At 40.5% G+C, this 19,431-nt stretch overlaps 1 protein-coding gene across 1 annotated transcript; it reads left to right on the top strand.

Moving 5' to 3' along the window:
- Nucleotides 1-15,252: 15,252 nt before the first annotated feature.
- On the top strand, nt 15,253-18,663 carry LOC308386792 (claudin-7-A-like). The gene is made up of 4 exons (XM_080866577.1): nt 15,253-15,733; nt 17,592-17,756; nt 17,852-17,936; nt 18,035-18,663. The coding sequence occupies exons 1-4, from the start codon at nt 15,511-15,513 to the stop codon at nt 18,201-18,203; spliced, it is 642 nt and encodes a 213-aa protein (XP_080722703.1). The 5' UTR covers nt 15,253-15,510; the 3' UTR covers nt 18,204-18,663.
- Nucleotides 18,664-19,431: the final 768 nt, after the last annotated feature.

Genomic DNA, 19,431 nt, shown 5'->3' with positions numbered 1-19,431 from the left:
TCTGTTTTCCACACATTCATCGATGATGATTTCACATAACTAAACAGTGTGCTGTCCTGTTGTCGATTGTGGACGCCCCACTTGCTATATATATATATATATATTTTTTTTTTTTTTTTGAGGGTGTACACCTCACCCCTGACGTCGTTGCCCACCTCTCAATTTTAAATACACGTAGACATTGAGGTCTAGCAAGAGGGACTATGCGCTTACCTGCTGCTCTCTGGCAGGTAGCTCCATGCCCTCCTGGGTTTTAAATGCACCTTAGAACACACATGCATCAACACTACAATGATCGGGTGGAGGGAGGTTTGGAGTCTTCTCTCACCCCCGTTCTCTGCGGCCTGCTGGAGCGGGGGGGGGGGGGGGGGGGGGGGGGGCTAGGAGGAGGAGTTGGCCGTCCGACTGCGGTCTGGAGTTTGGGGCCTCCCTGCTGCTGCGGAGTCGGGGCGGTCTGCCTCTCCCCACCGCAGGGAAAAGGGTAACACCACCTGGGTCTGGGTGCAGTTCCCCCCTCCAGGGTCAAGGGTACCTAGACCCGGTTCGTAGAGTACGCTTGGGGAGTGTGATCGTGTGTACAGCGTCTCTTTATGTCTGTCTCCACGTTGGTTGAGTGTGGAGTAAGTGCATATGAGAGCATGAGGGTGGGAATGGACGTTTGTATCTGTGTGTGCCTGTATGTCTGTGTCAGGTTGGGTATCAGGCGCCACCTCTCTAGGGACATCTCAGGCCCTCCAAGGTTTGGAGGCCTATCTCCCCCCCCCCACCACCACCACCACCACCACCACTTCCCCTGCCAGTGGCGGACTCCCTCAGACATCGGTGCGTTGGTGGTTCTTTGTGTCTGGGGATGGGCGTCCAGGTACACACCGGCTCACTCCTTGGCGGCCGCCTGGAGCCTGGGGCTCGCTCGGGCCACTTCGGAGGTGGGGTGCCCCTGGCCTCTCAGCCTGGGGCTCGGTCACTCAGGCACAGCTGGCTGCCGGTGGAGCTCACAGGCGCGTCACTGCAACCCCCCCTGGCTTCTGCTCCGCGGCTGCTGAGTGAGCCCTCATCTGGGACTCTCCTCAGCTCTTTCTGGGACAGTGGCACGGCTGCCCCTCTGTTGGTCTTCCTTGGTCTCTTGTGTTCTGGGGGCCTCTGGATGTCTGGAGTTTTGATCTCCTCCATACCTGCTTCATGCCCTGGAGGACGGGGCTGTGGCCCCCCCCCCACACCCTCTAGCAGATCATTACATGAAGGAACCTTTTTAAAAAAAACAAGCGCGTCCATGCTCACAGGTGTACACACGGGTGATCACACCCACAAACTACACCCTTTTTGGCTCCTACCTCAAAGCACACTGTGTTATGTTGATCTTATGTGCTGCACAATAATGTTTAATATTTAGTATTTACTGTCATATTCCCATATATCATTGTGATGTTGTTTATTCTATTACTCTTGTTCTCTTCTGCTTGTTCTCTTTTTTCTTTCTCAACAGGTGATCCAGGTGATCAGTATATGCATTTTTTTTCTTTTTCTTTTCTGCCCATTCTGTTGGTTTTTGTTTTTTGCCCTTCTCCCCCGTCCCTCTTCTCAGCTGTTTCTCTTTCCCTCTTTCTTTCTCCCCTTCTTTCCCTCAGTCAAGTCTGTCCCGTATTCAGCAAGTGAAAATAAAATAAACAATAAAAGGTGAATCAAATGGACCATTACGGCAAGGCTGGGATGGTCAATTTGGTAAAGTAAATCTGTTGGGCATCTTTCTTTGCCTTTAGACAATAATTCTGATGGCAAAAGAGCCAAACGGGACAGGCAAAAAAAAAAAAAAAAAAAAAAAAAAAAAAAAAGATTATATTTTTGTCATTTTCTAGTTTCTAGTTGAATGAAGAGGGTGGAGATAGAGGGGGGGAGAGGACAGGTTGCACAAGAACAGGAAGAACGAGGGACCAAATAGTGAAGTTAACTGGAAAAACAAAAGTTATTTTTCACAAAGTAGGTTTTTTTTTTCATGTATTTCAGTGATGCTCAGTGTGCTTTCCAGTAGCACACTTAAAAAAAAGCCAGTGGACATTGTAAACATAGCCTATTGATATGAATGACAGGTTTTTACAGGATTCATGTCACTCTAAACATGGCTTGAACAGGATGGATGCCATTACATTGACGTGGACTATAAATGTATTCTCTATGGTGGCCCCTAGAGACAAAGCACGTACAAACTCCAAAACACTTGCAAACTCCAAAGCACATGCAAACTCCAAAACACTTGCAAACTAAAAAACACATGCAAACTCCAAAACACGTACAAGCTCCAAAACACTTGCAAAATCCAAAACACTTGCAAAATCCAAAACATGTACAAACTCCAAAACACTTGCAAAATCCAAAACACTTGCAAACTAAAAAACACATGCAAACTCCAAAACACTTGCAAAATCCAAAACACTTGCAAACTCAAAAACACATGCAAACTCCAAAACACGTACAAACTCCAAAACACTTGCAAAATCCAAAACACTTGCAAACTCAAAAACACTTGCAAAATCCAAAACACTTGCAAATTCCAAAACACAACGGAAGTGCTCCAGGACGCTAGGGGCAGTGTTGAGCTCGATTTGCAAAATAAACCACCAAGATCCGTACCGGAAACCCGATCGGTACCCCGCATGTACGAAAGGTTTCTACTTCCGGTCGTAGCGTTTTACGATAGTTACAGGTCAGAGTATCTGTTAAGATGTTAAGAATAACAAGTATATCTTAAAATGTTTGCAATAATGAAGCATTTCAGTACAATGTAGACAAAAACGAAAAATAAAAAGATAGTTACGGATCAGGACTCCCCGATCCTTACTGCGCATGTGTAAAGTCTGACCGTACAAATTGGGTCTACCCGATCCGTACCGCGCATGTGCAGATGTTTTCTTCTTCTTCTGTTAGTTTAATGGCAGTGTACTCCCCAGTGTACGAGGATACCGCCACCTGCTGACCGAGCGAATAAACCCTGTTATAAACTGAATTAGCGTCATTACAAACGTGTGTTTGTAATGACACTCTCTGTTGAGGAGAAAAGCATGAATTTCTTTGTATACGGATTATCCATTGTTTAAATGTCCCGGGCAGTCGAAAAGGAGGCAGAGCTGTTGAGAAATGCTAGGAGCTAACTGGGCACTAACCGTATCATTCAAATATATTGAATGTCACAATGTTGGCAAAGAGAGGAAGTGACGTAAGATTTGCGCATGCGGGGTACCGATCGGGTTTCCGGTACGGATCGGGTAGTGACAGTGACAGCTGCAAACCCCAAATCCGGTCATTGGTACTTCCTGGCTTGTGTAGTTACTAGGTAACAAAAGCTCAACACTGCCCCTAGCGTCCTGGAGCACTTCCGTTGTGTTTTGGAGTTTGTACGTGTTTTGGAGTTTGCATGTGTTTTTTAGTTTGCAAGTGTTTTGGATTTTGCAAGTGTTTTTTAGTTTGTACGTGTTTTGGATTTTGCAAGTGTTTTGGAGTTTGTATGTGTTTTGGAGTTTGCATGTGTTTTTGAGTTTGCAAGTGTTTTGGATTTTGCAAGTGTTTTGGAGTTTGCATGTGTTTTTTAGTTTGCAAGTGTTTTGGATTTTGCAAGTGTTTTGGAGTTTGTACGTGTTTTGGAGTTTGCATGTGTTTTTTAGTTTGCAAGTGTTTTGGAGTTTGCATGTGTTTTGGCGTTTGTACGTGTTTTGGATTTTGCATGTGTTTTTTAGTTTGCAAGTGTTTTGGAATGGGGTACATGATGCTCTGTGCCGAGTCTGCTTAATAAAGGGAGGGTTTGTACTGTATGAATTGAAAAACTTTGTGCACATGTCTAAGGAGTGGCAGTGTGATTTTCCAGTGTTTGTACTGAATAATGCCACTTTAAGCTTGATGATTTGTTGGACTTATCTGCTTTGCCAAAAATGTTTCTTTAACTTCTTTAAAGACTTAGCCTTTGCCTTGTGTTTAATAACTAAAGGCTCCACGCTAAAACGGGTGGATTAGATTGAAATCTCTGATCATTCACTCTAAATTACACTCAAAAAAGAACTATTTGAGTGAACATTAAAAAATAATGGAAAGGATTTCCATGTGATTAAATTGCTTTATTTTAGCATTATACAGTTCTGTTATTCCAACTTAATGTACTTGAGTGTGACCAACTTAATTAATTAATGATGAATCAACATATTTACTTTAGTTGAGTTCAGCTTAATTCAATTGAGTTGATCCAACACATGCAAATTATGTTAGTCCAAAGAAAGTACATAATGCTACTAGAAAGGCATTTATTAACATGGAAATCTTTTCCATGAGTATTTTAAGTTCATTTAAAGAATTATTTTTGGAGTGTTCAACAAATCAGAGTCTGGTTAACATAAAGCTTGTCATGCGCATCTTTTCCCCCCCTCCAATTTTTTGGATTTAAGAAATGCCATCACACTTGTCTATCCTTTTCTGCTTGTCCTGGGGGGTAACTGCACATACCCAGAGAGACACAAGGAGAACATGCAGACTCCACACAGAAAGGCCCTGGCCAGTTGGTGGATTTGAACTCAGAACTTTGTTGCACTGATATAACAGTGCTAACCACCATGCCACCAAGCTGCCACTCCATACTTTAAAAGAAGTTGGAAAGCTGTGAATTTGATACAGAATTTTCTTTATGTTGTTGTCCTTGACAGGTTAAACCACAATAAATAGCAATAGCATACACATGGTGTATGTATGCTTCTCTGCCTGAAATAACCCCCGATATTTTCTTGTCCATGACTTTGTAATATTGCGACTCCAGGCTACAAACCAGAGTATATCATGTCATCACAACAAGAATCTCTTTTTTTTGTCCCTAGCTAGCGGCCAGCAAGGTAGGCTGTCCACGAAGCCAATATGCACTGTGGGTTCCGTAGGGATTCCAGCTTGGTCAACGATGCACTTCCAGTCCTTGCGATCTGTGGCCTTAAACTTTACCTTAGATGTCATTGTTTAAGATCATCTTCAGTTCAACAAGAATAAATTTAACTAGTTTTAGGTTGTTGAATTTCATGCAGATCATACGTGATTTAACTACCGTAGAAACATAAAATCCTTTTGTTCAAATTACATGTTAGACTCTTGTAAATGTAACTAATTTGGTTGCTTTTGAAGGTAACATAGTAATGTTTATCCCACTGAATTGAGGTTTGCAAATGTGAAAAGGGTAGATGACATTTGGAAACAGCTTATTCCATTAATGTGAATTAACCTAGAATTGCCCCTGCATTGAAACACTTTCACTTTTAGGTAAGGCCTAAATTACTTTAGTATAACAATCAACAGAAGGCGTTATTCAGTTAGGCCAGTATTTGGTTGCTGGCAGCCATTGCAGCTGTCATTCAGAAGGAGCAAATATCTTCTCATTTTACTCCACAAGTAGAAAAGGCATTCTGGTGGGCCAGAAGGAAAATAATCCAACGCTGTAATTGCTCTTCACTAATCACCCTTACGCTAGCTGGTGGAATAGAGGCAGCTCCTTCATGGTGACCAGTTGAAAAAGGCCAGCAACCAGATGGCTTTACGACTAAGTAGAGAGTGTTTGAAGAATAGTGTGCTGCGAAACAATATTCCTTTCCAGCGTCCTATTAATGCCAAATATGAAATGTTATACAGCTAACGCGCTCTTAGCAGCTATTCCAGCTTTCATGTGAGTTTTAATAGAAAAAAAAGGAGAAGCATATTAGTTTGTTATGTCACGAAATGGAGCATGGACACTTACTTATCTTGATTTGAAGCTCTTCAGATGTTGATGCATTTGCTCTCAAGGCCCTCACCGTCCCTTTGAACTTCTTGAGTGCAAATTATATTTCTTAGAGTGCTTTGCCGTTCTGTATTAGTGATGTTCTGACACGGTCAGTGCAGTCCGCCTGTATGTGGATCACCCATGAGAATACTGTGCTGACAAATGTGTCTTTTTCTGTAAAAGTTATTAGGGGTCAAAGGTGCATCCCGAAGACAAAACACTGTACTGGTATGGATTGTAGAGCTGCCTCTTGGCATTGCACCTTTCCAGCCTTACAAGTTAAATTAAAGCATTGTTGTGCCTTCTTCCTTCTTTGTGTGTATATGTGGAGACCAGTTGTTTATACTGAACACAGCATAGGTTGCCAGACTGTTACAGAATGTGCCCCAAATCTCCAGCTTGACCTCTGAGGTTAGAAGTGGAGAAGTGGCGGTCAGAAGGCAAAATTATTTGCTAGAACAACTCAGTTTTCACTTTTCTTCAAAATTGCCCCCTTATCCAATTGACAATCTTGTTTGTGGTTTCCAACGGTCATAATCTACATTCAAATTCAAGGAGTTTTCATGGAGGTTATTGAAGTAAAACATTATGATGTTTAAGATCTGAAAGCTCAAGACAACAGCTGCCAGTCTTCTTGTGTGTCTCTTCCTTGCTCAGCATTGGACTCTCCAAGTGTCTCAGACGATAAGCACAACCAAATCAAAACAAAGTCTGTCAGTTATTTGCAGCTCTTTGGCATGTCTGTAGTTTCTGCAGCCTGATATATATTAAGAAAAAAATGTCTGTTTTTTTTCCCTCCTCTTTGCCTCAGCATCCCTGCTGTCAAATCTGTCAGTATAAATCCAAAGGACAGAGCAAACAAGAGAAATAAATATACATATCATGTACACACATACATACATACATATTTTTTTTCTGATGGGGAATTAACAAACTAACATCTGTCTGATCTACTAAGAAGCAATCTGTCTTTTCAAAGACCTAAGATTATTTAACCAAAACATATCAGACGGATGAATAGCTGCAATTACGTCTCTCGTTCACGACCCAGCAGTCAGTTACATATTACAATCTGTCAGAGATAACTGTGGTAAATTAATGCCTCGCAGACTTTGATAATTAGACTACAAGTTATATTCTAGAGCCAAAGTTGAGCAGCATCTGATCGAGGAGATTATTGTGCACTCTGGTCTGTCACAACAAGTTCCCCTTTGAGATGTGACCTCAGTCAGGGTCAGACAGCCCGCTTTCTTCCTCTGATCCTTCTTTTGCTTAATGGGAGCATCTTAAATCTCATGGAAGCATGACTCGCGCATTTATATAAGATTATTCTCAGTAAACCCACACAGAGTGGAGCAGTCTGTGCTCAGACTGAATGGAGCTTTATATTTCTTAATGTAACAAATAAGGATTAAGGCATTAAACCAAATATAGTTCTCAGGGTATCTGGAGGAACCAATTACCCTCAGCATGTGTATGTTTCTATTATAGGAATCTACATGCTAAATTTGAACAAACGTGGGAAAATCACAACCTTGCACCACGTTTAATTATGTTTTCCCAGTGAGTGCCAATGTTCTCCCGACTGCACGCAATTCACATGGTCTGTCGTTGATTTTCCTGTCAACAGCACAGCATCAAACGGATGCAGAGAAATGATAGAAAAATTTGAAAGAATTGCATGTACATTATGGGAATGCATATGAAAATCATGCTTTACTATTTAGCATCACTTCTAAATATGAAGCAAAAGATGTCATAAAAACTAATTCTAACAAAAATGAACATTTAACATTTTAGTAAAAGTTTGCTTAGAGGAAAGAAACTAAATATAAATCATATCAGTAAGTAATATTCAAAGATGTTGAGTTATGTCAGTGAGACACAGTGTCTGTGTTCCTGCTTCATTCTTCTCAAGTGTTGTCCAATGCCCGAGATGTAAGAGGGCAATGAAAAACATTTTCTAAAGGTACGAGTAAAGCCTTTTACAGCTGCTGTCGAAATACAGCCAAATTTAGATAGTTGGCTAAAGTTTAAAATACTATGTAAATTTAGGCATTAAGATGTGGTCAAGATGAACTGCAGAAGTTAAAGCTGATCATCAGAAGGGACAAAAGGGTGATTTCAGTGATTTTGAACATGGTATGGATTGGTCTGAGCATTTCAGAAATTGCTGATCTACTGAGATTGTCTAACACAACCATCTTTGTGGTTTATAGAGAATGGTCAGAAACTATCCAGTAAGCAGCAGTTCTCTGGGTGAAAATGTCTTGTTGTTGCTAGAGGTCAGAGGAGAATGGCAACACTGCTTCAAGCTGAAAAGTAGGTAACAGTAACCTCGGTAACCTCGGCAGCCGGAGGTGATGGACGAGGGGCGCGAAGGTCTGCGCCAGCCGGAGGAAGAGGAGCCGCGCGAGTGGCTGCTCCAGCCGGGAGCGGCGGCATTTACAGAGGAGCTGCGCGAGGTGACAGAGGTCCCCGTGTTTGCGGCTGCCATGCAGGTGCGTCCGCACGGCACCGCAAACCACGCCCACCACAACCATTCATTACAGCCAAGCTATTCAGAAGACCATCTGTGAAGAAGCAGATTGGTTATTGCAGCAGAAGACTACTCCGGTCAGCTTAGAGCAGGAAACTGAGTCTGCAATGCAAAACTGGACAATAGAAGATTTTTAAAAACGTTGCGTTGAGTCTACATTTCTGTTGGGACACTGTAATTGTAGGGTCAGAATTTGACATAAACAACATAAAAGCATGGATCCATGGGGGGGGGGGGGGGGGGGTAATGGCGTGGTGATATTTTCTTTCCTCTCTTTGGGCCCCTTACTACACCTTGAGCATCATTTGAACTCCACAGCCTACCTGTGTACTGTTATGACCACAGCGCACCAATCTTCTGATGACTGCTTCGAGTATGTCATCTCAAACTGCTTCTTGAGCATGACAGTGATTTCACTGTACTCAAATGGTCTCCACAGCCACCAATTGCGCACTTTTGAGATGTGGTGGAATAGGATGTTCATAGCTGTACATCTCTCAGGAATGATTCCAGCACCTTGTTGAATCTATGCCATGAAAAATTTAGGCAGTTCTGAAGGCAAAAGCAGGGGGGCCATTCCAGCTGTGTATCTATCTTGTTTAAGATCATAGCTGATTTCTCCACCGCTTTATGGGACAGGAATGACTGCTGGCTCTTTCTTTTTTTTCCCATAGTGTTTGCTAGAAAATAGCAAATAAGAAGTAGGCTTATAAAACACAGTTTGTGATCATCAAGATTAAAATTGCGTCCATTTGTTTTACCTGTATATATGTGACCCAATGACTTTAAATGATGAATATAAGAAGTCCTAACATACACCGTGTCCTTAAATATTCAAGCTCCTCTAAATATATGAACAGCATCATATACTCATGGATGTTTTAGTAAAAGCGTGAGCTAAAATGGCTGTGTATAGAACTGCTTTGTGTTCTATTTGCTTTAACCATTAGATGGCAGCATTTCACTTCACATGTCTGTTTGTTTCACCCCTGTGTAACCTTATGTCCTTTATCCTGCTTCCAAGAATCATAAAGAACAATTCTGGGAAAAAAGACCTCAGGTGAGTCATAACTGTATGAGGAAAAGTCCTACGTGATATGCTGAGGTTTCATGCAAACTATAAAATCTGTGATTAGAGAATTTTTGAAACTATGTTAAAATTTCAAAGGTTTTGTTTCATTTTAAAGAGTTCCAGTGAGTTATTTCCTTACGTTGCTCTATAAAATGAACTAAACTACAAAAACTTGTTTGGTTAGTTTGTATGTATCGTGAGGTCAGTAATGTGGATTATAAACCAAACAATAAAGGTGTGATTGATAAGAAAAATTGGATCAACTGTTTAGGAAGTACAGCTATTTTTATACATAGTCCCCACAACCTAACATAATTTTACAGATGTTAATTTCTTTTAAATCATAACCAAATATTCACTTGAGACTTCTTCACTTTACTGCAGCCACCTTGAATTACTGCTTCAGTGCGGGTGCAGATCTAACTTTAGTATTTAATAACTCAAAATCACCTGTTGGATTGAGATCAGGTGACTGACTTGACCATTGAAGAATATCACATCCCACACTTGACCATCTCTTGGGCTGCTTTAGCGGTGCGGTTTGGGTCAATATCTATTTGCGCCGTCCAATCAGTTTTGCAACATTTGGCTCATTGTCAGTAGAGAGTATAATGCCCTGTTGATCCTGCTTACGTCTATCAACAGTCTGTGGTCCTCTTTCCTGTTTCAGATTGAGAGATATGACAATTGTGTGATATCGTGGTACTTCTGTGTCCTTGGCTTGAGGAAGTAATCTGCTTAAATGCACATTGAGTCACCTTTTAATGAATTAATGTATAAACCACAGGATTTTATATGTTCAGGGTTTTTATTCAGCTGTGTTTCTGATGATTTTTAGGACTCAAGCACATTTCAGCTGTGCTATTGAGGAGTTGAAGAGTGGAAGTGCACAATATTCTCTTTTTGAAAATATTGTCCTCTTTTTTCATTTGAGTGCACAGCAGAGGAGAGTCTATACAACTGCTGACTGCAATGTTATAGCATTTTTTTCTATATAAGGCTTCTTTGATTTCATGTTATGACGGCGACAAATCCATTAAAAAATTTTTTTGGGGGTTGCTCTTTTGTTTCTCAAAAAAGTGGACTGCTGTCTGTTGCAGTAGATGGTTCTGTATATTTGAATTTTTAAACCAGATGCAATTCCTGACGCAATGCTCCCCAGAGGCTAGGATTGTGTTTAAGCCCAGTCACATACCCTAGAGATAGAAGCATTACAACAGCTGAATACATGTTATAGTAGTTTGTTTTGTTTGTTTTTCTAAATAAGCCTTTTGCTAATTTCTCGTTCTCATGAACACAAAAGAATAAAAAAGATGTTCAGCTGAAGGGAGCAGTCGAATGGAGGTTTATAACATGGTGTCCGGTGTCTGAAATCTACACCTACTGCTTTAACTTCAGTTAACCGTGTTAAACTGTTTGGGGTGAGCTGTGAAAACAAGCAGTTGAAGAAGAGTGGTAAGCACTACGTTGGTAAAAGCTTGACTGCAGTGCCAAGATCGATTTTAGTCAGTTTTATGGTCATTCAGCCAATTAGTGTTTGTTTGCTTGCTTGCTTTCTGGTATTGGGAGATTTTTTTTTTTTAAGTATAGCCAAAGGTCTGAAGGCCATCGACACAATTCATAGAATTCAGCGTGTAGAGCAAATACAGATTAAAAGACATGAACCTATTATTTCTTTCATCCGTTCAATTTTGTGTTTTTAACATGCTCGACACTGAGCTTTTGTAAAATGTTCCATAGAAATAAAATCACTTTGAATCAGATGAAGTTCCCTTGCATAGTTTTGCTTTCGTTTTTGAGTATGTGTGGTTTTTGTTTTTGAAAGGCAAATGATGTGTCATACTGGGATATATAAAAACTAGCTGCTTCCACTGACTTGACAGATTGCTTGTCTGGTTGGTGCAATTTGCTAATAATTACCAAACTCGTTATACACAGTCCCTCCGCTGTTGTTACTCACTTTTCCGCTTTTTAAAAACAGTACCTATTTAAATCTTTTTAAGCAACACACCCTCCCTTTGCTTGTTTTTCTTTTATTAGCTAACCTGTTCAAACCCCTGGCTTCCATCCAGCTTCACCTTTTCAAATCTTCGAACGACAGGAAGAAATGGCCTATTGTTTAGGCTCAACCAACTAACAATTTGAGATGGAGTTGTGGGGGAGGGGAGCTTGTCAGGCGATGGCTTTAATCATGTGCCCCCCCCAATGACGTAGTTCACAGTCACAGAACTTGGGGCACGTGGCTACGTTTACGGCGGGTTAACTAAAATGTAATGGATAAATTGAAAGTTTAACATATCTGTCCAACAACAGATAAGAGATCTACCGGCAATCCTCCCGAAACTTCCGATGAAAGGACACGCCCTGTGAAGCAAAATAAAAACATTTTAGTTGTTCCGTTTGCTGCCATCCGCGCCGAATGAGTCATGTGACTGACCAAAACTCAAGAGACAAATCAAAAATATTTATCGTTTACTTTCTGTATGATGACTCACAGTGGTGACATCAGATTTAAAGTGAAAAGTCTCGGTTTCATAGTAGAACACCTCTGCTCTACAATTTACTTTTTGTTAAGATGTTACACACCGGCGCAAAAGCAGGAATAAGAAGTCCACGTGCCTAGCCTTATCGGATTTACTTGTAGGTGGAAATTGCATTTGAATGTACAATTTTATGCTTTCCATCAACTCCAGCAGATCCTTAACAAAACCTGTTTGACTGCTGATTGAGTTGGCGCCCACTGTTACCACACAGTTGGCAAACAGAAAAAAGTCAAAAGAGAAAGAGAGCCCTATTTTTCATTCTTTCTATATCAAATATATATTGATTGATTATATCTATGTAATCAAAATTCAGATTTCTCAGCAAGGTACACATTTAAATAATATGAAAATCCAGTTATTGGGAAAAAAAGAAGATGACACAAATCAAAGTACTGGATTTCTAGAATTTCTGACTGATAACTGGCATTAAAATCTCCAGCATTTCCTCATCTCAACTCATGTTGTTGTTGTGAATTGGTAAAGGCACACCCTCAGGGTGAGTAACACTCTCAGTCTAAGCTTCCTGAATTACTCCCCAGATCTTCACTTTTTTTTCTGTCTATAATTCCAGCAGTAAGACGTGCTTGATAGGAAAATACTTATGTAACAGAGATGGTGGCAATGGTTTTGGCAATATTCATATGTAGTGAATATAAATACCCAAAGACAGAATGTACAAAATTAAATAATTATTTATTATTTGATAATTATTTTTAAATATTACAGTACTGAGGTAAGTTCATAGTCTTGAAGGTGAATTTTAACATGGCTTGTGATCATACTGTTTTACCCATGTGTCTCAAAAACAAATAATCAAACAAAAACACTCACACACAACACGTATAAACTTTTTATTATTGTTACTGTGGTATTTGTATGAAACTTCACTTCCCACATTACTTCCAGGTATGTAACTGTCACTTCCCACTTTGGAAATTTATTTTGGCTAATAAAAAAGAAAGACAGTTTGTATTCTTATAATACTATTTATACAGCAAAGAGTAATATGAATGCTTAACAGAATACCTCCCACCAGCTCCCCAAGGAAAAGGGAGGATTGGGTTTCCCCCGCCTCAGGAATTATTATTATGCCGCTCAAATAACCCCCCTCTTATATTGGTGCAACAAAACATACACAGCTAAGTGGAAGGAACTGGAGTCCAGCCTGTTGGACCGATTCCCTCTACAAGCTGTAATGGCAGATAAGGGTCTAACGTGTTGGCTGGAAAAGTTGGGGAACCCCTGGTTAACCCACACCCTCCAAGTTTGGCAGAAGGTAATCAACATTTCTGGGATACACAAAATATTAAAAATTTTCAGGTGGTTTGCTTTCGACTCAGATTTTATTCCAAACAGACACGACTCTAACTTTAAAGCATGGCTATCTTATGGCCTTACGACATTCCTCTCTCTTACTCATAGAAATATTGTGCTCAGATTTGAGGTCTTGCGGGACAACCACAACCTGACAAAATACGACTTTCACAGATACCTACAGCTGAGATCACATATTGATCATGAATGCAAATTGTCCGACTTTAATGATGCTGAGTCGCATTTTTTCCTCATCCTGAAAAATGCCACAACCATGAACCCTACTAAATCCATTTCTAAACTATACAAAGCTCTCTCTAGTGCCAGCGAGGATAACACTTTATACACTAAAGATAAATGGAAAAGGGAATCAGGGATTGCTATTTCTATGGGGGAGTGGGAAAATGTTTGGTGCTGCCAGTGGTCCACATCCAGTTCTATGAGCTGGAAGGAACATGGCTGGAAGAATATTATTAGATACTTCAAGACACCATATCAGGAGAGATATAAAGGGGCTCATATGCAATGCTGGAGACAATGCGGCTCGACTGTTGCTAACCATTTTCATGTCTTTTTGGACTGTCCCAAGTTAAAATATTTCTGGATGGGTGTCCAGGCCTCCTTAAGCGCAGTCTTTAACGTTCAAATGCCTTTAGATTTTAAGGTCTTATACATGGGTCTGGTCCCTTTTCTGGAACGTAGGAGTGAGATTAAGTTGGTGCAATTACTCTTGGTGGCAAGTAAAAAAACAATTACTAGAAGATGGTTAAGCCCAGTCCAGCCTACCCTGGATGACTGGTTTGGGATCATTTTAGAGATATTTAGGATGAAAAAACTGTCATATCTGTAAAGAAATCAAAAGGCCAAATTCCACTAAATTTGGAACAATTGAATCCTATTCATTACCCCCACAAGAGCTGACTTCACTTGATCTCACTGTTACTTGTATTTTTGTAATCTACTTATCTAATTTCTGACAATTGTTAATTCACTTTTTTTTAAATTTACTTATATTACTATTGTTTATTTATTAATTTATTTATTTGTTTACCATGGCAGCAGCATGGGCATCCCCCCAGTTCGTGTTTATAGTTCCATATAATGTGTTGTGTATCTCCTTCTGGAGAGCATGTGAGCAACTCTCCTATAGCCAGTGGAGGATAATATGCACCTGTTGATCACTGTGTTTATCATTTGCTCTCCTGGACTTAATCTAAAAACCTGGAAGGACTCTGTTCCCATGTTATTCATATACTGCTGTGCAGATGGATTTTTCTTGTCCATTCCAAATAAAGATATAATAAAAAAAACATCAACAAACAAAACAAAAACCGAATGGCCCCGTTATAGAAGGCCGAAGCTGCAGACTCTTTCTGGTCAGAAAAATCTGTCTCCAACAGATGCTGTCTGTACAGCTCAGTGGATAGCAATATTTTAATACTGGTTCACAAAAGTACAACTGAAAATGCTGCAAAATGTTGTGGTTGTTACTGTTGATTGGTTTCGCTTACTCAGCGTCTTTCTGTGGTAAGAATTGCGGCACTGTGTTGTTTATCACATTCTCACTATGTCAAGGTTTCTTAAAAATATCTTAATATATATATAGGTGAACATAAAATTAAGTTTTTATTATTATTTTATTATGTGTTAATTTATGATTGTTAATTTATTATAAATAATACAAAACTATTTATCCAGAATCTTCATTTTGACTGTCGAAACAGTTCAATTTAAAAGACCTCACTATTTTACAGCAGTAAAACAATTCCCCGTCTGTCTTTCTGTATTTCTTATCACTGTGTCAAAAGCGGGACAGGAAGTTGTAATATACATATATGTAATGTGTACAGTTTGTTATAAACTATTTATGGGCATATGCGTGGCATCGCAGTGGTCTGGTTCAGGAAACACTTACATCATGAAACTTCAGGTGTCTGCTGCTACGGCAGACGAAACTACGTGCGCGTCCCCGCCCACCTGTGAAACCGCCTAAAAAAGCTCGCTCCCGTTATTCCCTCTCCATTCAAGGTGCGGCAGCCAAGCAGGTGCGTGAAGAATCGTCGAGAAATCATATAGCTGTTGTTTGCTAACTTTATTTTTTAAAGCTAAGGAAAACGTGCCTAGATAGCAAAAGACGAGCCAGTTTTTTTTCTCGCAAGGAAGCAGACTTGTTTTTTTAAAGAAGAGAGAAGTCTGTGTCTTGAGGAGTACCTGAACAGGTGAACAGCGTCCTTTGTTGTTTCAAAGTCAAGTCGGAGAAGAAGTAGAAATGGCTAACTCGGGTCTTCAGATTCTGGGATTCGCCCTGGCTCTTCTGGGCGTGATTGGACTCGTAGTTGGTACAATTATGCCCCAGTGGAAGATGTCTGCCTACGTCGGGGACAACATCATCACTGCGATCTCCATGTACGAAGGACTGTGGATGTCCTGTGCGTTCCAGAGCACAGGTCAAATGCAGTGTAAAGTGTACGACTCCATCCTGCAGCTCAACAGTAAGTAACACGGTTGATGGCTTTTAAATAAGTACGAGCGTCCACATAATTTCTCTCTGTAATGGGCCAAATAGTTTAAAAGTTTAACGGCAGGCTCCGGCTTACTGTGAATACTGCGGCAACTTGTTGTACTGTCATTGTTCCTAAGATAGAAGAGGAAATTTTAATGTCTGGTAGGAAGTGACTTGCAGATTGTGCCTACTTTAAATCTTTCTGTTAACTTTTTGGCGCAGTCTGTAGCTTGGTTCTTGGTTTCCTAGAACTGGTCTAACTGGTTTAATCACTCGTTCTTTAATTTTCCTGTTTAAACCACCGAGGAAGGCTACACCTGCGCAGAGCAGCTCAGGTTCATAAAGGCTTTTAACGGGCCAAATGTTTAAACTTATCTTCTATTTTACACAAGGGAATGTCTGTGCACACCTTGGCAATGATTACCTATAAACCATTGTATGATAGAGACCCCCCCCCCCCCCCCACCCACCCACATGTGGAGCTTACCTTTCCGTGTGGGAGTTTATTTGACACCATTTACTCATCTATGTCTGAAGGCCATATGCAAAACCTTTCTCTATAGAGCAGAGCCACAAATGTTTCTAACAAACACCGAATGGCAGCTCCTTTTCGACTATATTCCAGGGGAAAAGCAAAAAAAGTGTAGTTGGGTGATGGAGCTGTAAAGTCTAGGTCATTCTTGTTGACCAAAGAGTTCTTCCTGTCGTATTCCAACCATCTTTATGGCTCTTATCTCTTATTATAAATCAGTGGCAAAAGTAGGTTAATAGTAGCAGGGCAGCTTTATTTCCCGTGCTTCAAATTTAGCTGATCGAAGCTGTGCCCTGGGGTCAAACTGCCTGAAAGTCACTGTGGGACAGATCACATAACTTGTAGTTGTGAATAGCTAATTCACTTGATGGTTCATAGACCATTTGTTTCAATGAACAAACACAAACCCATCTGTATCAGGGCTTTTTTTTTTTTTTTTGGGTTATTTGTCAAAACATTTGATTACAATATCTGCGGCAGTGCCGTATCACCTCTTCAAACATGAACCCAATCCAACTCTGATAAGTACTGTGTGATTAAACCTGGTGGTTAGATATGGAGCAAGTGAGTAAATAATGGCCTGTTGTTCAGAAATGGATGCTTGAAATTTCTTTACCAACAATGGATACCAAAACTGGGGAAGGAAAAACACGAATTCAGAAGTGCGAACAAGTCGTTTCTGAGCTCGTTGTCTGATTTTTAGTGAAACCCAGATTCTGTCAGATGGTGTGGGTTTTTTTTATTTTTATTTATTTTATTTTTTTTTAAATAAACAAAGTGTGCACCTGCTTTAAAATGTGATCTGTTAGTGCCTAAGGTTGGGAGCGTCTTCCTGAAATGAAACCTGAAACCTGGTTAGACCTGTTTCAGACTCTCATGCATGTACTGCCAGGCTCCCAACCCCCCAACCCCTCCCCCTCGAGCTTTGTTAGACTTCCGGGTAGAGCCAGTTTCTGTGTGTCGTTGTTATAGGGAGTGGCAGTGAGACACAAGAGACAGGTCTCTCTGTTGTGTGTTTGTGTCTGTATTTCCACCACCTTCTTCCACATAGAAAATCTAAACACATAAGTCTGCAAATATAAGTGACAGCTTAGTATAATTACCAATAAATTGCTGCAGGAAAATGCTGCTGTTTTGCTTACTGTTTTCTTTTTACCTCCTTTTAGATTCACGGTAGTAAATCCTACAGCCTGTCACCACACCCTTGTAATCCATGTAACATATTACAGAGTGCTTCATGTTTGTCACATTAACTGATGGTTTAACCCTGGCCCTTGTGTTTTTTTTTTTTTGTTTTTTTTTTTTTTTAAACCAGGTGCTCTTCAGGCAACCCGCGCCCTCATGATTGTGAGCATTATTGTAACGCTGGCTGGTCTGGGTGTAGCTTGCATGGGGATGAAGTGTACCAACTGTGGCGGAGATGACAAAGTGCGCAAGTCCCGCACTGCAATGGGTGGTGGAATTATTATCTTGATTGGAGGTAAAGAGCAATCTGACTTGGTTGTCTTTAATTTTTATATATTTATTTTTAAAAGGTTAACAGAGTGAATAATGTTGTTGTGTATTCTGCCACAGCTTTGTGTGCCATTGTTGCCTGCTCTTGGTATGCGAATGACATCATCCAGGCCTTCTACAACCCTTTCACCCCTGTCAACACTAAGTATGTACATTACGATCTCAAACTGACCTTTGTGTACTCTGAATATCGAGTCATCTTGGCATAGTTCATCTGTTTGACTGACTAACTTTTTTTTCTAGGTATGAGTTCGGTGCTGCCATCTTCATTGCCTGGGCTGGTGCGTTCCTGACCGTTGTGGGAGGCGGCATTCTGGCAGCAAGCTGTTCAAAAAGCAAAGGGCGTCAAAGTGGACCAAAGTATCCCATCTCCAACCCCAGATCCAGTGGTAGCAACAAGGATTATGTATGAACAGGAACGTTCCTGGTTTGAGGCTGAAGGAACACTTTAACATTTACACTCGTCCAACTAAGAGATTGAAGCATTGCAAAGATGTATCGCAGGAGGTGGAGACCTCACTTTTTATTTTGTATTTTAGTTTCACCAGTACTAACCTGTGATGTTACTCTATTTTATTAAATTCAGTAAAATATTTTAAATGATGGCTGTTTACCTGAGACCAAGATTATTGGCTTTGTTTTGTCTGGATCTGTACCTACTGCTCGCGTGCTTATCTAATGTACACCACACCACCACCCACGTACTATGTCAGTCCTGCCTCATTCTGCCAAAATGCTGTACTGTGACACTGGCAGTAGACCCTTTAGATCAGTTACAGGTTTGGTTCAGTGAACCTCTGCAATGCACTTTGGTGTCTGAAGAGCTTTGGGGCGCGCCAGTTGTAAGCAAATCTCTCTCTCTCTCTCTCCCCCCCCCCCCCCCCCCCCCCCCCCCCCAAAAAAAAAAAAAAAAACAACTAAATTCTGGCATGTGGCTGTGTTATCTTGCTGCTGCCATCAGAGTGCCATAACACATGAGGGAGCATAGTGGGTCAAGTTGCCAGCTATGTCAACAATTGGGCAACAAATCCCGCCCCCCCCCCCAAAACAAAAAAACATGTGTGAGGACTGAATGCATAATATTTAACCTGCCATCCAAGATGAGAAGCTCTGTGCTACCAATATTTTGTTTCCCCTGTGTAAACACACAAATCATACAACCACAAACCATTATAGTTTGTTTTGTTTTTTTTAATCATTTGCAGGAGTGAATTTGGAACTACAAATACGGATTTTTCTAAATTTCTAGTGTTTTGCTGAGAAATGTTGTGACCTTGTCTTTGACTTTCTGTCTTGATTACTGTTGTTTTGTTTTGTCACAATATCTGTTGCATACAATAAATTTTCAGTTTTTAAAAAAGATTTTTTTTGTTTTGTTTTTTATTTGTAAATTTGTGTTGTGCATTTAAAAATGGAAAGAATTTCTGGCTTTTAGATTTGCGCCATCTCAAAATGAAGACAATGAAAATATGGAGTATTGCAGTGCAGACATATCAGACTCCAATTGCAGATAAATTTCTTATTGAGGAGGCTGAAATCATGAAGGCCACACAGTTCTCCTTCTAAAGGAAAGCCATCTTCCTTCCTTCACACATCATTTAGCTGGCTGCTTTGCTTTGCCTTTAATGCCACCTAGTGGT

The sequence above is a fragment of the Rhamphochromis sp. 'chilingali' genome, assembly GCF_963969265.1.
Source record: "Rhamphochromis sp. 'chilingali' genome assembly, chromosome: 19".
NCBI classification, from domain to species: domain Eukaryota; kingdom Metazoa; phylum Chordata; class Actinopteri; order Cichliformes; family Cichlidae; genus Rhamphochromis; species Rhamphochromis sp. 'chilingali'.
The sequence above is the reverse complement of the archived record's forward strand: the minus strand, read 5'-3'. Positions and strand labels throughout refer to the sequence as shown.

What these genes read in the sequence shown, in the direction of transcription:
- LOC308386792 (XM_080866577.1), top strand. Translation starts at nt 15,511, where the DNA reads ATGGCTAACTCGGGTCTTCAGATTCTGGGATTCGCCCTGGCTCTTCTG. An exon ending in CTCCATCCTGCAGCTCAACA is followed by an intron (nt 15,734 to 17,591) that starts GTAAGTAACACG and finishes TTTTTAAACCAG; the next exon opens with GTGCTCTTCAGGCAACCCGC. An exon ending in TTCACCCCTGTCAACACTAA is followed by an intron (nt 17,937 to 18,034) that starts GTATGTACATTA and finishes TTTTTTTTCTAG; the next exon opens with GTATGAGTTCGGTGCTGCCA.